The sequence below is a fragment of the Lepidochelys olivacea genome (genome assembly GCF_965140295.1).
Source record: "Lepidochelys olivacea isolate rLepOli2 genome assembly, chromosome: 5".
Classification (NCBI taxonomy): Eukaryota; Metazoa; Chordata; order Testudines; family Cheloniidae; genus Lepidochelys; species Lepidochelys olivacea.
Genome location: NC_140415.1, coordinates 45,073,895 through 45,087,174, shown reverse-complemented (window position 1 = coordinate 45,087,174; position 13,280 = coordinate 45,073,895). Strand labels below are relative to the sequence as shown.

At 38.7% G+C, this 13,280-nt stretch overlaps 1 protein-coding gene across 2 annotated transcripts in view; it reads left to right on the top strand.

Moving 5' to 3' along the window:
* The window catches only part of TENT2 (terminal nucleotidyltransferase 2), an 82,859-nt gene that overhangs the window by 13,960 nt on the left and 55,619 nt on the right, over positions 1–13,280 (top strand). For both annotated transcript variants that reach the window (XM_084629667.1, XM_084629668.1), the window contains exons 5-8: positions 944–1,058; positions 1,171–1,262; positions 2,458–2,524; positions 4,011–4,080. In XM_084629667.1, the coding sequence (XP_084485793.1) occupies positions 944–1,058; positions 1,171–1,262; positions 2,458–2,524; positions 4,011–4,080 (344 nt within the window). The remainder of the gene's footprint in view (positions 1–943; positions 1,059–1,170; positions 1,263–2,457; positions 2,525–4,010; positions 4,081–13,280) is intronic.

The following is a 13,280-nucleotide window of genomic DNA, read 5'->3' as shown; positions in this document are numbered from 1 at the left end:
GGATGTGTAAGGGAGGAAAAAGCCTTTTTTTTTTTTTTTTTTGCTTTATCCTGCATCTTCTAGGATGTGTGGGAGGAGGGGCATAGCGGATATAATCAAAGCCAGTGGTAGGCATAAGCAGACTAAGCAATTGCAGGTCCCGAGCAGCTCAAGGGTGCAACCTATTCACTTTTCAGTACTGTATGTATTTGGTGGAGGGGGTGGCAAAAATATTCCTGCTTAGGGCCCCCAATGGGCTAGCACCATCTCTGCGTATAATGGTATCAGAGCCACAAAATAAGAACAAAGCCTGCTGCAGTCTTTTCTTTTGAAATTGAAAGACTTATTATGTAACAAAGAACAGGGAAGTCCCATGTTAGAATTTTCATTTTTAATAAGGTCAAGAACGTATTGAGACAGGTCTTGTTATACTACTGTGAAGATATTTACCTCAAGACGTTTATTATTATGCATAGCTATACAGTAGATCAAGAGAAACTGATGCTTATTTCCAAACGAAACCAGAATTTTTCAGCCAGACAGCTAGTGTCTTGATTTTTCCTCTCATGCAAACTGTCTTCAAAATAGTTTTTTTAATATTTGTGTTTTTCCTGACATTGATAAACAAATAGGAACTTTTAAAGTTATGAGTCAGTAGAGAATATTTGTAACCTTTAGGTCTGCTCTTTGCTTGGAAGGTTGCAGATATTGCCTGGCTGAAGATGGAAATTGGCCTGCTGTGGACAGCTTCTCTCCACATGTTGGCCAAATCAGTCTTGTGTGGGTGATTAAGGTGAATTTTGGTTGGATAAGACTCTAAGAGTGAATAGACTTTGGAAACAAATATAGACATGCATATTATATGTATTTTATTGCCTCTTAATTATGATGTATTCTGTCTTTTTCACGGGAAAGAATAACTTATCCATTATAAAAGGTTTTTTTTTTCGTGGGGGGTGTTAAGTTAAGTCAACAGGTTCTGGAGTTGTTTCAAGCATGTCAGCAACAAACCTGCGACTTGAACAAAAAAGAGCTCTGCCGAACGGAACTCCAGAAGGAAATTCAGCGAATTTTTCCACGTATGTTGTTTCTGGCTTTTAGTACATATTTTAATATTTAGGTTTCAGATATATGATTTTGTTCAAGCTAAGAAAAATCCTCAAGCTTGGTTCTATGGTTCTGTTGCTACAGAGAGCAGACTCTTCTTGGTTGGATCCTCACTGAATGGATTTGGTACTCGTAGCAGTGATGGTGACCTGTGCCTGGTGGTTAAAGAGGAGCCAGTAAGTTGCTTAAAAAACATTGTTAAAATGGGTAGACTGTTCACATAGTGAACTCTGTAATAAAGCAAATTGTCTCTTTTAAGATATTACCTCGAAAAGTGTGTTTTTTGGTTTGGTGGATTAAGTCTGTTTTTGGAATCCACCCCTGTAAGAAATTGAAAGGTATACAGGCGGTGTCAAAACCTTCTGTTTAACACCTATATTTCACATTGCTGGAGCTTTGATCTGTGGCTCTCAGAATTCTTTACAGATCTTAAATAACTTCATGCAACAGCCCTGTAAAGTAGTTGTTTATCTTAATTTTACGAATAGACGGAACTGAAACACAGAGGGATGAGGTTAGTTGCCCAAGGTCACACTGGAAAATCTGTGACACAGTTGGGAATACAACCCAAGTATCCTGTTTCTCAGTTCTGTGCTCTTACTTATTAGAACTATCAGTCTTGCGCCTTTTAAAAAAAAAGGGAGTATTTTTTTCTTAGTTGCCACATCAAGTAAGGCAGATAGCGAATATAGCTGTACCTTCCACGTCTTAGATTTTTCAATAAACGTACTTTACTTCAATAGGAGAAAAGTTCTCAAATGGGAAAATGACTTGAAGTCCAGGTTACATATAGTGGTGACAGCCATTTGCATTATTATGAGAAGGCAAAGACGAACTTCCCAGTGATACAAAATCCTATTGAGAAAAACAGAGCATGAACTTTTTAAGAGGGAATAGAGACTCAGTAATTTTACTGAGTTGCCACAGTAAGAAACCGTATGCAATGTATCATCAGTAAAATGTACTTGTTATACTTTACTACATATAGTGAGAGGAAGCTAAATACAGGGAACTGTGTTAAGTTCAGAGAAAAGGAATCGTAAAAATAAGTCTTAAGTAGAGGATTCTGGAGTATTTTTTTAGGTAACACCAATTCAAGTGAATGATGCAAAATTCCAGTTTCTTCAGATATGGATTGGCTTCCTTTCACAGTCATTCTGTGATGTGACTATGATGCATGTTAAGCAATACTCCATATGAAATGTTTTAGCTGGTGCTAAAGAAAATATTATGAAGGCTTTGATAAACTTCCTGAATGTTGATAGGTTTTTACATGCTCATGTCAGATTTTTTCCATTCACTGTAAATATTGTCTAAGTAGGGAAAGAAGGTAACGTATTTATGTTCTGTATTTTAAATTTCATATTTCAGGTAAATCAGAAGACTGAAGCAAGGCATATACTCAGCTTAGTCCAAAAACTCTTCTGTACTAAACTTTGTAAGTCCCAGACAATTGGTAACAGTGTTTGTAATTCTGGAGGGAAAATGGATATTTCATTAAAGTTACCTATATATGTGTATGTTGTCTAGATTCCAATCATGTGAGATAAAAATATCATATAATATACAGTATCTTATCAGAAGGGATAAATGGTACAGTAGTTAGAAAGACCTTTGCAAATTCTAAAATCAGATAGACATGACTTTTTAAATTTCACTGGGAAGATTGTTTTTAATAAACTAATATTGTCCTATAGTGCTTGCAACCCAAACCTTACATCTTTGGGTTAGTGAGAACCTGATTGTAAACATGATGAGAAACGGTTTAATCTATATTCACAACCCTGAGAGAAAAACAAAATAGTATTATAGTGAGGAGTAAGTTAATTTAAGGTGGTCTTAGAGGTAAGAACAAAATGTTCTTACTTTTATTTTCCTTACACGTTCTACTTCTGGTTTAATTTACAGTAGTGGAAAGAGAAAATAAAATGTTATGTGTCTGATACAGAAAGCATGCAAAGTTCAAGTGGTCCCAAATTTTGCTAACGTAGTGAAGACTGTTAAAAGTTCTGTTCTCTGATGGTTCTCCATGATGGTTAAGCTCCTTTGGACTCAGCTTTTCTCTCTCCGTCTCTCTTGATTATCGCTGAGTGAGATATGCCTCTGGGAAGATACGTCCTAGCTCCCAAAAAACAAAGTGCACGTGTGGTCCATCCTCCCTCCTCCCCTTTGAGGGAAAGAGTTATACTAATTACAAAAATGACAATGACTTGTCTTCTATGTTGTTAGAATGCGAGGGAACATCTTTCTTAGAACAGAGTCAATTAACCAAATTAACAGTTCCTGTAGAGAGTTTTAAGTACAGTATGTATGTATAATGAAGATATAATTCTTGCATTAAGACAAAATCAAAGTACTAATCTAACAAAATGTAGAATTAAAAAATCCTAAGTACGAAGGAAAATGATTAAAAATTAGACAGGCTAGTTACATGTCACACCCACAGCTCAGTGCTAGTCTGTTTTGCTGTATATCAGCAGACTGTGGGCCTGGCTTCCAAGTTTTAGGTCTGGTTTTGTACCTCCTTAAAGTAAGTAGCACTAATATAAGCGGTTTCATTGACTTCATGGTCCTTTTCATGTGAACAAGGACTATTCAATGTAACATTTGAAGAATTGGTCTGTTTAGGGTTAATCTGCTTATATCTCATGCCCCATTGAAAAACCTTCCACCAATGGTTTTTTCACAGTAGAAGTAAGTTAACTTTAATTTTTTCTTATAATTGCCTAGATTGTATTTTAGCTAGTAGTTCTAGGTTTACTGCAAAAGTTCATATTGGACTTCATTAAACCACTTTACCTAAATTCACTAGTCAGCTCCTATTTACTAATTGTGAACAAGCTGACGACTACTTTAGAATCCAGTTTTCTTACGGTCAGCATCTTGCATGACACTTCATTGAATATATTTTTCCTCCCTTTCAGCAAACTACATTGAGAGACCTCAGCTGATTCGAGCAAAAGTGCCAATAGTGAAGTTCAGGGATAAAGTCAGGCAAGTACCTTAAATTAACGTCCTTTCTTAGGCCTGATACAGTAAAGTTCTTAAACATGTACTTTGCACTTGAGTAGTCCCATAAAATCATGCTTCTTATTTGTGACATGTGCTGTAGTCAGATCATAGATCTTGTCAGCTAGCACAGTGGTAATGTCAGCTTATCTCCTTCCTGGCCTTAAGCAATTTTCACTACTGGAGAGCTGTTGAGTTTTTATGATGTGAATAAATAGCAGCACCGCATCACATGTTATCATGTACACAGCGTTTTGTTTCTTAAAAGCCTTAGTTAATAGTAGATCTGTGCAAGAACCTTTTCTCATCCTGCAAATATTTTTGAGATTTTGAAAAATTTCCAGTTCTACATTGGGACATATCAGAGACCTTTTGAAATCTTTTGTGAAAAAATCAGTGAGAGCTCCCACCCCAGAATAGCTACTGTTCCTGTGGTTAGGGGGCAGACCTGGGAAGTGGATATTGAGGTTCAGGTGAATATTCTAACTACAGAGACGGAGAATCGAACTCTATCTCTGATCTATTGAATATTTACTTATTTATGCAAAGTGGAACAGGTCAAACAGGAGAGAGTGAGTCATCCACTATGAGAGTAGTAAATAGCCTGTGAGCTAGAAGATTCGCCTTGGATGTAGAAGACCCATGTTTAAGCCCATGCTCCAAATCACACAGCAGAAACTTGAACCTGTACATCCGACTTCCCAGGTGAGGGCCCTAACCACTGGGCTATTCTGAGGTGCGGGGGTGGTTTCTAGTTTTGACCTGAGGCATCTTTCCTACCAAAAGTGTAGTTGCTGGTGCAGTCCTGCAAAAATTAGCATTTTTCCAAAGAAACGATATCTTAGGAAAAAATTCCCAAACAGCTCTGGTTAATAGTTACTTCATTGCAGGATAAAATTCAAAGGGGAAACAATTCAAGATGTTTTCACCATTTAAGTGTTTAACTGTTGTCAAGAATGAATTCATGATTTCTTTGAGTGTGGATCCCACTGTGGATGTGAATGTGCCTCACATACACAAGCTCAGAATCTTTTGAACAGTAGTAGCTGTTGGTGCTTCGCATGCCCCCTGGGCCATCTCATGTTCCCATACCAAGACATAAGGGGCAGAGTGTCTACAACCCTCCCTCAGTTGCCTCTTACTGTCTGTGGCAGAAAAATGGAACCTGGCAAATGTTCAACCCATTACACATCTTGAGCTCAAACTTTGTTTTGTGAAGAAACTCTTCTTCACTTCCCATTATCTTTGACTTAGATGTTTAAAAAAAATGGGTACATGCCTCTTATGTCCCCTGTACAATAGGGCAAGGCATTTTGCACCAGCTGTCATCATGACAGACTCTAAACCCACAGGGTTTAAACCCTGTCTTTCATGTGATGGCCATATGCTCTTAATTGATGGGTTCAGCAGATGTCTTTTCTGCTTCAGGGAAAGGGAAGTCCCCAGCAAGTGTGGTGGTTTTTTTTTTTTTTTTTTTTCCCTGCTGCATCTTCTCTTCCTGCATTCAAAAACTGAGAGACATCAGGCTCAAATTACATCTACTTGAGCAATCCATGACAGTTATGTCTTAACCTGGGGAAGAGAAATCCACCAACCCAGAGTTGTGGGGCCTATCCATGGCAAGTGCCTCCCTGTAACCAGGCACCATAACCTTCGTTCCAGTGGGGAGAAGAAGTCTTTGAAAAAGACACCCAGACCATTTGTACTGGTGTCAAACTCTCTGACATAAACCATCCAGGCATTGGTCCTTTTGCTTCAACAGCCTTGATACTGTTTCAGCACTGACTCTGGGACTAAGAGATCCAACATAAGCACTGTCCACTTCCCAAAGCTCTGGCTGACAGAGTTGTACCAAATGCACAAACACCTCAGAGCATGCAGCAGGCTTATCCTGCAAGGAGGAGGAACATTCCTCACAACAAATTGTCAAACCCCTCATTGATGTCGAGAGCTGGGAGCAAAGTACAGATTTTGAAAAAGGTACAAGAGACTGTTATGCTTGTATTTGACCTTCCTGCAGATACTTGCTCTGGTGCTGGGGTCGATACCAACCAGCAAGACCTTCCCAGCACAGAGAGACCCCTTCAAGGAACTCTAATCCCCTCTTGCATCATCATCAGCACAGATAGTGACAGTGGACGCTCTGGCACTAGAATGGCATCCAGTGGCACTGCCATTCCCAGAGATGTACTCCTCTTCGCCATCTCCAAGCCACACTTTTTCTTCCCTACTTCAATTAGGGAATCATCCCTTGTGGGTCAGAAAGAAGCCTAGAGGGAACTGTGGGAACATTCTGTACTGGGCACTGATATGTGACTGGCTGTGGACAGAAGAACTGTAATTGGACCAGTACCCTTATAATCTGTCACTGTGGCCTTTACTGGCGCTGCTGGGATCTACCCTTCCACATGTCCAGAAATGCAGAGCCTCATCCCATGTACTGAAAAAGCAAACACCTTCATCCTTTCTCCCACGCTGCCCCCATGCTTGGGAAGAGCTTACCATAAACATCTGCAAAACTAACTTATTATCCTCCTTTAAAACCAGCCTTAAAATTCTACCTTGCCATGAGGCCTACACAAAACTTGGCAATGGTTATGCTGCTGAGACCACTACCTATCCTGCTGACCAATACTGACTCACTGTTTCCTTGTACTTCCTATCTGCCTTTATCCTCTGTTGTCTTTTGCCTTAAACTTGGATTGTAAGCTCTTTGGGGGCAGAGAATGTCTGTCTGTTCGGTTTGTACAGCACCTAGCACAATGGGGTTCTGGTCTGTGATAAAATTGCTCTCCATCTTCTCTCATCTAATGGTATCCAATTTTCTTGAGACTAATGCTTACTTATCTACAGGTTAGAGAACCTCCTTCCGTATGGAACCTCCATGTTGTCCTTTCAAAGCTTATGGAGCCTCCCATCAAACCCCTCTCAGAGAGCTCTATCTACAGTCTTACACTCAAAACAGTCCTTTTGGTGGTCATCAATTTGGCCAGAACAGTGAGTGAGCGTCAGGCACTCGTGTCAGAATACCTGTATACCTCATTCTGTATGGGCATGGCGATATTGATACATCATGCAAAATCCATTCTCAAAGTGGTTTCTGAAGTCCATTTAAGCCAATCAGTTAACTTACCTCTGTTTTTCCTGAAACTCCACACCAGGGGAGAAAAAGCTACATACTCTGGACATATTCAGAGCTCTTCTATATTACACCGATAGGCCCAAATCTTTCAGAATGTCTCCTTTTCTATTTGTGGCTATAGGGACAGGCTACTTCATGCACTCCATTATCCGTTTAAGTATCCTTTGTATCTAATTGTGTTACCAGCTGGCTGTTGTCTATCCTAATGATGATTATTAAGGCTCACTCCAGCTTAGTCTAGATGACATCTGTAGCCTACTTCTGAAATGTACTGATATCTGAAATCTGCAAGATAGAACAACCCACTCATATATGTCAAGCATTATGCACTGGATTTAGCTCGATCTGATGCCAAGTTTGGGAAAGCTGTACCTCAGTTTCTGTTCAACTGATGGAGCTGACGCTCCTTATGCCACCATCCCTTGCCTTTCTATAGTAGCAGTGGCTCTTAGAGATGTTGTGGTAAGTGTGGGTCCCATGACCCATTCTCCATCCCTGCTTTTGGAGTTCTCAGCAGTCAAGGGCTTTAAATTACGAGGGAACCGAGGGAGGGCAAGGGACATGGCTGTTGCACAGGCACATGTGCTGCCCTGCTGGATGTGTCTGTTGAAATGTTGAAAAGTTTTAAGTTTGTGCATGTGCAATTCAGACCAGGGAAGGGTTGTCACTTCTTACCCTGTAACACTTAGTGCCTCTCAGTGCTTTGCCACTGTAGCTCACTACCTGGGACATGGAATCAGCAATAAGCATGCAGGTCATACCCCGAGTGTCTGTGTGCTATGCAGCCAGCCCTGGTTCAGCAATTCTGACCTGAGCAGCCTGTCTACAGACCCACTCTGGCTTCTACCAGCTTTGGTTACAACCAGTAAGGTGACCCCAACATACTCCCAGTCCCAAATTTTCCCCAAACCTTGTTCTCTATGTCCAGCCCTCTCCTGGACAGTTCAGAGAAATAATAAGGTCTGTGTGTCTGTTTAAAGGAACAAAAGCACATCACAGTTTATTAATTTAATTGGAATAAATGTATCCTCCTGCAAACCCAGCACAGAATTGGTTTATAGGAAAAAAAAATGTATTAACAATAGGGCATAGGTTAAGTGATGCCAAGTAAAAGAAATAAAGTTAGAAAGGGTTACAAGCAAATCAAAAGGGAAAACGGGCATCTAAAAGATAAACTAGGAAGGTACAGGCTTTGTTCAAGATGGTTTCTCACACCAATCTTCCTTCTTCCCAGTCATGGCTGACTTTCTCTCAGTCAGGACCTTCCACAGAAGCACAAGGTGCTGGCTTCGCTTGTCTTTGTGAGTGAAAGATCTTGGCCTAAGCAGATTTCTCACTTTATTTGAAGTTTCCAGAGACTTCAATACCACCTTCATTGAAAGACCCATCTTTCTCCGCTTGCAAGAATTCTGTTCCCTTGTCTGTCAAGTGATGGATGTCAAAGGTGGCTTCTGTCCTTGCTTATATCTTTCAAATTTCAGTGACCTTGTTTCAAGAGGCAGGATGGCCTCATGCTATTCTTCCCTTCCTATAAACTTCCCATCCCCCTCCTTATGTAAATAGGACTTCTATAGTTTTTTGGTCATACCTTGCTTAATTTCATTGGAGACCAGTAGATAGCTGCCTTCCCTCCTGGCTGAGAGGGAACCTGTTTCTGTTTAGGCACAGACTTTAAAGCACAATATCATTAAGTATTCATATTTCCTCACGTAATGTTAATACATACATACATTTCATAATAATAATAATCACCAGTGTATCGTTAACTTTCAGAAAAGACTTCTCCCTGTAAACTTGGATAATACAGTAACACTATATACAATCAGTTGATTCAATTACTTATCACTTGAGTCCTTCCACCCCACCACTATCTTTATAGACCAGTAAACTTCTGCAATGTATTGTTTGAAAAGTAAAACCCAGACCAAGCTTCTCTCTCCTGCTGGGGCATAGATGCCATGCTGTCTCCTCCCCCACTTGTTAGCTTTATAGCTGTGTTCGTCTGATATGGTAAAATGGGTCTTCTTTGTCTCTGCCTGATCACCAGGCTGGTCAGAGAAGCAAATACACATTCCTTTGTCTAGGGCAGACCTGGTTACCAACTTCCCCTGGCATGCCTGGTTTAAACACATTTTATTAATCATTCCAGCATACATCCATAACTCTTAATACACACTGCATATATACCTCACACAAGAATATTAATGATCAGTGAGTTGTTAAATTTTCAAATGCTTCACAAGGCATATTTTTTACAAAGATTATTACAATCGTGCGTAGGGTGTGAATACAGGGGTGCTTAGTGTCACAGTGTGTGATCCACATGCACACCTATGGTGGGATCCACAGTAACAACATCTCGAAGAACCATATTTACTGTAGGGTAAGTAACTGATCTTTGTACTTTGTGGTAAAACCATCTTAACATCAATTGAACATCATTTTTTGTAAAGACATATTGTTTTTTTAATCATTATGCACAAACTATAGAGCCTGGTTTGAATCAAAATTAACATTCTAAATACTTTGTGGAGAGAGGTGTTGAATTTGTAGCAAAAAATATGGACTTCCATACTAACCGTATAGTACAAGGATTATGCATGTGCATTAAGTACTTGGTTTAGTATTTAATTTTTAATTTTTTTAAACACTTGAGGAAAAATGTCTATTTTTCACATAGATACACATCTTAATGAAAGCATAATGGATCCAAAAAAGTTCTTGTGAAATTTATGAATGAATATGAAAAGAACATTAGTCTAATAAGAGGGATGCACTAGGATGCTGTACAGCATAGTTATTTATATCCTGTTACCCAGCTAAGTTTTCAACATCTGAGTGCTTACTTGGAAAAAAGATTACATGTAAAAGCATTAAATTAGTGACAAAGTATAGGAATGGTGCCCAAGTCTTTCTAAATGTATGGGTCTGCATGTTAGGATAGAAAGACAATTTATATATCCTTTTCATGTGATGACTATACTCTAATCATTCCTAGTAGAGAGTTCCATGAGCAGCTTTCTAATATTCAGCTATTTTCTGCTCACTGCCCCCTTTCTTCCTGCTCCCCCCCCCATCCTGTCTTGGGGGCGGGGAATCCAAAACTTATTGAGACCTTCCTTGGAGAGATTCACTGTGATCAGATCAAAAAAACCCTCCTATATCCCCTTTGGTACTACAAAATCTAGTATTTCATCAGTTTTTATTAGTAACCACCTTCCAATTTTGCTTTACTTGCATTCTGGATTATAAAATGCTAATTGGAATTTCATTACATACTTTTTCCATTTACAATGAGGTTCAAAATAAGAGAAAAGATGGTCTGTTGGATAGGGCATAGGACTGTGGGACACAAGATCAAAGTATGCAAAATATTACTTTGATCATTTTATTCAACTATTTTAAATCATAGGTAAACAGTGGATAAATCATCCAAATAGTGAAGTAAAAGCAAGGATCATGTAAAATTTGCCCAGATACCACAGTGGTCTCCTGTGTGCATTTAGTAGTAACTCACAGGTGAGAAACTTAACTACGTCTAATCACTTATCTTTGTGTAACAGCAAGTTTAAAAAAAAAAAAAAAAAAAAACCCCTAAGAATAAGTATTAAAATGATTGTATTGGGTAGTTTTCATAAATATTCTGATAAGTTTACAGTTCATACATTCACTTGCCAGTAATACTACTATGTAAAGGTTCACCTAATACATGGCCATAATCTTAATGCCAACGCACAAAGTGGAGACTATTTACAATCCGAGATTGAAAAACTTACTTGTCACCTATTAGCCCCCAGGGCAGACTTATCACCCAAGAAGACTGTACTGCCAACACTTGTGGCTTATGGGAGTTAAACACCTGTTGTACTATTTGTGTATTTTTAGTTGCAACATCATCAACAATACTTGCTATGTTTTATTGCTTTTGTTAGTCTGCTTTCTTTTTTTTTTAGATTCCATCTATTTATAGGGAAAATAACTTTCACAGGAAGGGATTCTGAGAGAAATCCTGTTTCAGAAGAATGAAAACTATTTTTTTCCTGCTTCCTGGCCACCTTGAAGGAAGGCTCTTGTCAATTTCTGTTCTGAAATTGGCAGGAGCCTTCCTTGAGGGTAGCTGCCAGAAAGGCAGCGAGCGGAGCCGCTATGCCTCCCTGCTAACCCCCCAGCTCTGGGACCCACAATGGTACGGCTTATTCTCCTGAGCTAGATGGGAGGTAGAGGAGGTAGAGTGTCCTGTGCTCTGCTGTGTTTCCATGAAAATTTTTCCAGTTCTAGTACAGATTTGACAAAAGATTTTGTTCTACTGAACAGGCGTTTTTTGACAAAACTAAGTTTCATCAGAAAATTTCCCCAAAGGTGATACATCTTTCCTGCATAGTCTTCAGTGTCTTTTTTTCCTCTTTTCCCTCCTTTCCTTCACCTAATTATTTCCCTAATTGTGTATGTTACTGTATCCCTCCTCTCCTAAAATCTCCAAGTGACGCATTACTTTTCCAACTTATCCCATCAACCTCTTTCTCTCCCACACTCTTCATTAACTCACACATGCATGTACCCATGCACTTACCCACACAGAAATCAAAAAATGAACCAGGCAGTGATTACCTAGAGGACTAACCCTGTATAAACCAAACTAAATTTAGGGGGATTCACTGTCCAGGCACCTTCTCTCTTTCCCAGCTGCTCCCAGGAAGCATATTTAGTTCAGTGCAGTTCTGTGACCTCTAATATTCCCGGCAGTGTTTTCACATTTATTTACAATATCTACCAAATACTAACTCAAACTTGTAAACTTCCTACTCTGCTGATTTTCTGTTTTCTTTGTGGGGCTTTTTCATTCTCTGACTTCTGAAAGAGTAAGATTTAACTCTGATATAGGTTTTCAAGTAATATGTCTGGTACAATGGGCTGTTTTTAAAGCAATTAACAAAATAAAAATTCCTTTACCAGTGTAGTGTGTTCTGAAGATATTCAGAACTGATATCTTAATTGCCATACTTCTGTTTCCACCAATATAACAGTTTATAGGATTGTTTATCATAAAGGAAGTGTAAGTAACATGCCAAAGGGATTTTCTCCCAAACAGAGATTATTAAATAGCAATCTCATGATTATATTACTGTGTAATGTTTCTCTAAACAAAAGCTCACTGCTGTAATGGTTGTTTTGATTGGTTTATTTTGGTTTATTTTGATATCTATATGGCAATGATTTGTAAACCTGTTAAAGCTTCATAAATAGATTTTAAAAAAAATTTAAAAAGAGCTAGATGTTAAAATCAAAGCAAAATAAGAAGTGTTTGACCCTTTGAGAAAATTTGACTCAATCAGTCCTGAATCTCTAATGTATCACTGTTTTGAGTTCCCTTCCGGTCCATCTGCAGTGTGTCCTTTCTGGAATAGATTGAAACATTGCTGTTCTTCATTGACTGTAAATTCAGATGCTGTCACTAATCTAGAGTTTTCTAATTTCATACAGGCACTACAATTAAAATTTTTGATTTGGGAATAGGCATATTATGCTTTTCTTGCTGCGCTTGTTTTGCTCCTAATAATGTGCAGTTTATAAAAATCGCACACTCTGAAGTCAGATTAACAATGGAGAAACTGAGTTAATAGCAAATCTTGCATATTTTATACAAAACAATGTCTCATTCTTAAGTGCTTGTTGCTTTGATATCCAAACGCCACTGCAGAGTTAAGAAACAGCAAGGACACTGAAGTGTGTATAGCCACATTGGTGTGTCCCCAGAGTAGGATCAATTAAATCTGAATTGTATAGGGAGGATCCTTGTGTTTCTAAACCTTCTACCTATATTTTCCTTCTCCCTTTCTCAGGGACGTATTCTAAACTAAAACATCACAGAATCCAAAATGATTTCAAAAGATGCGTCATCAGACCCAAGTGTTTATGTAAATGTGTAGGCTAATACTAAAACATGTAGGATTTTAAGCCATCCTATTGGTTTGGAATGTATTCTTCTTGCATATCCTGTACTATCCAATTTCAGTATTATTTAGTTGTATCAGACACAACCAAA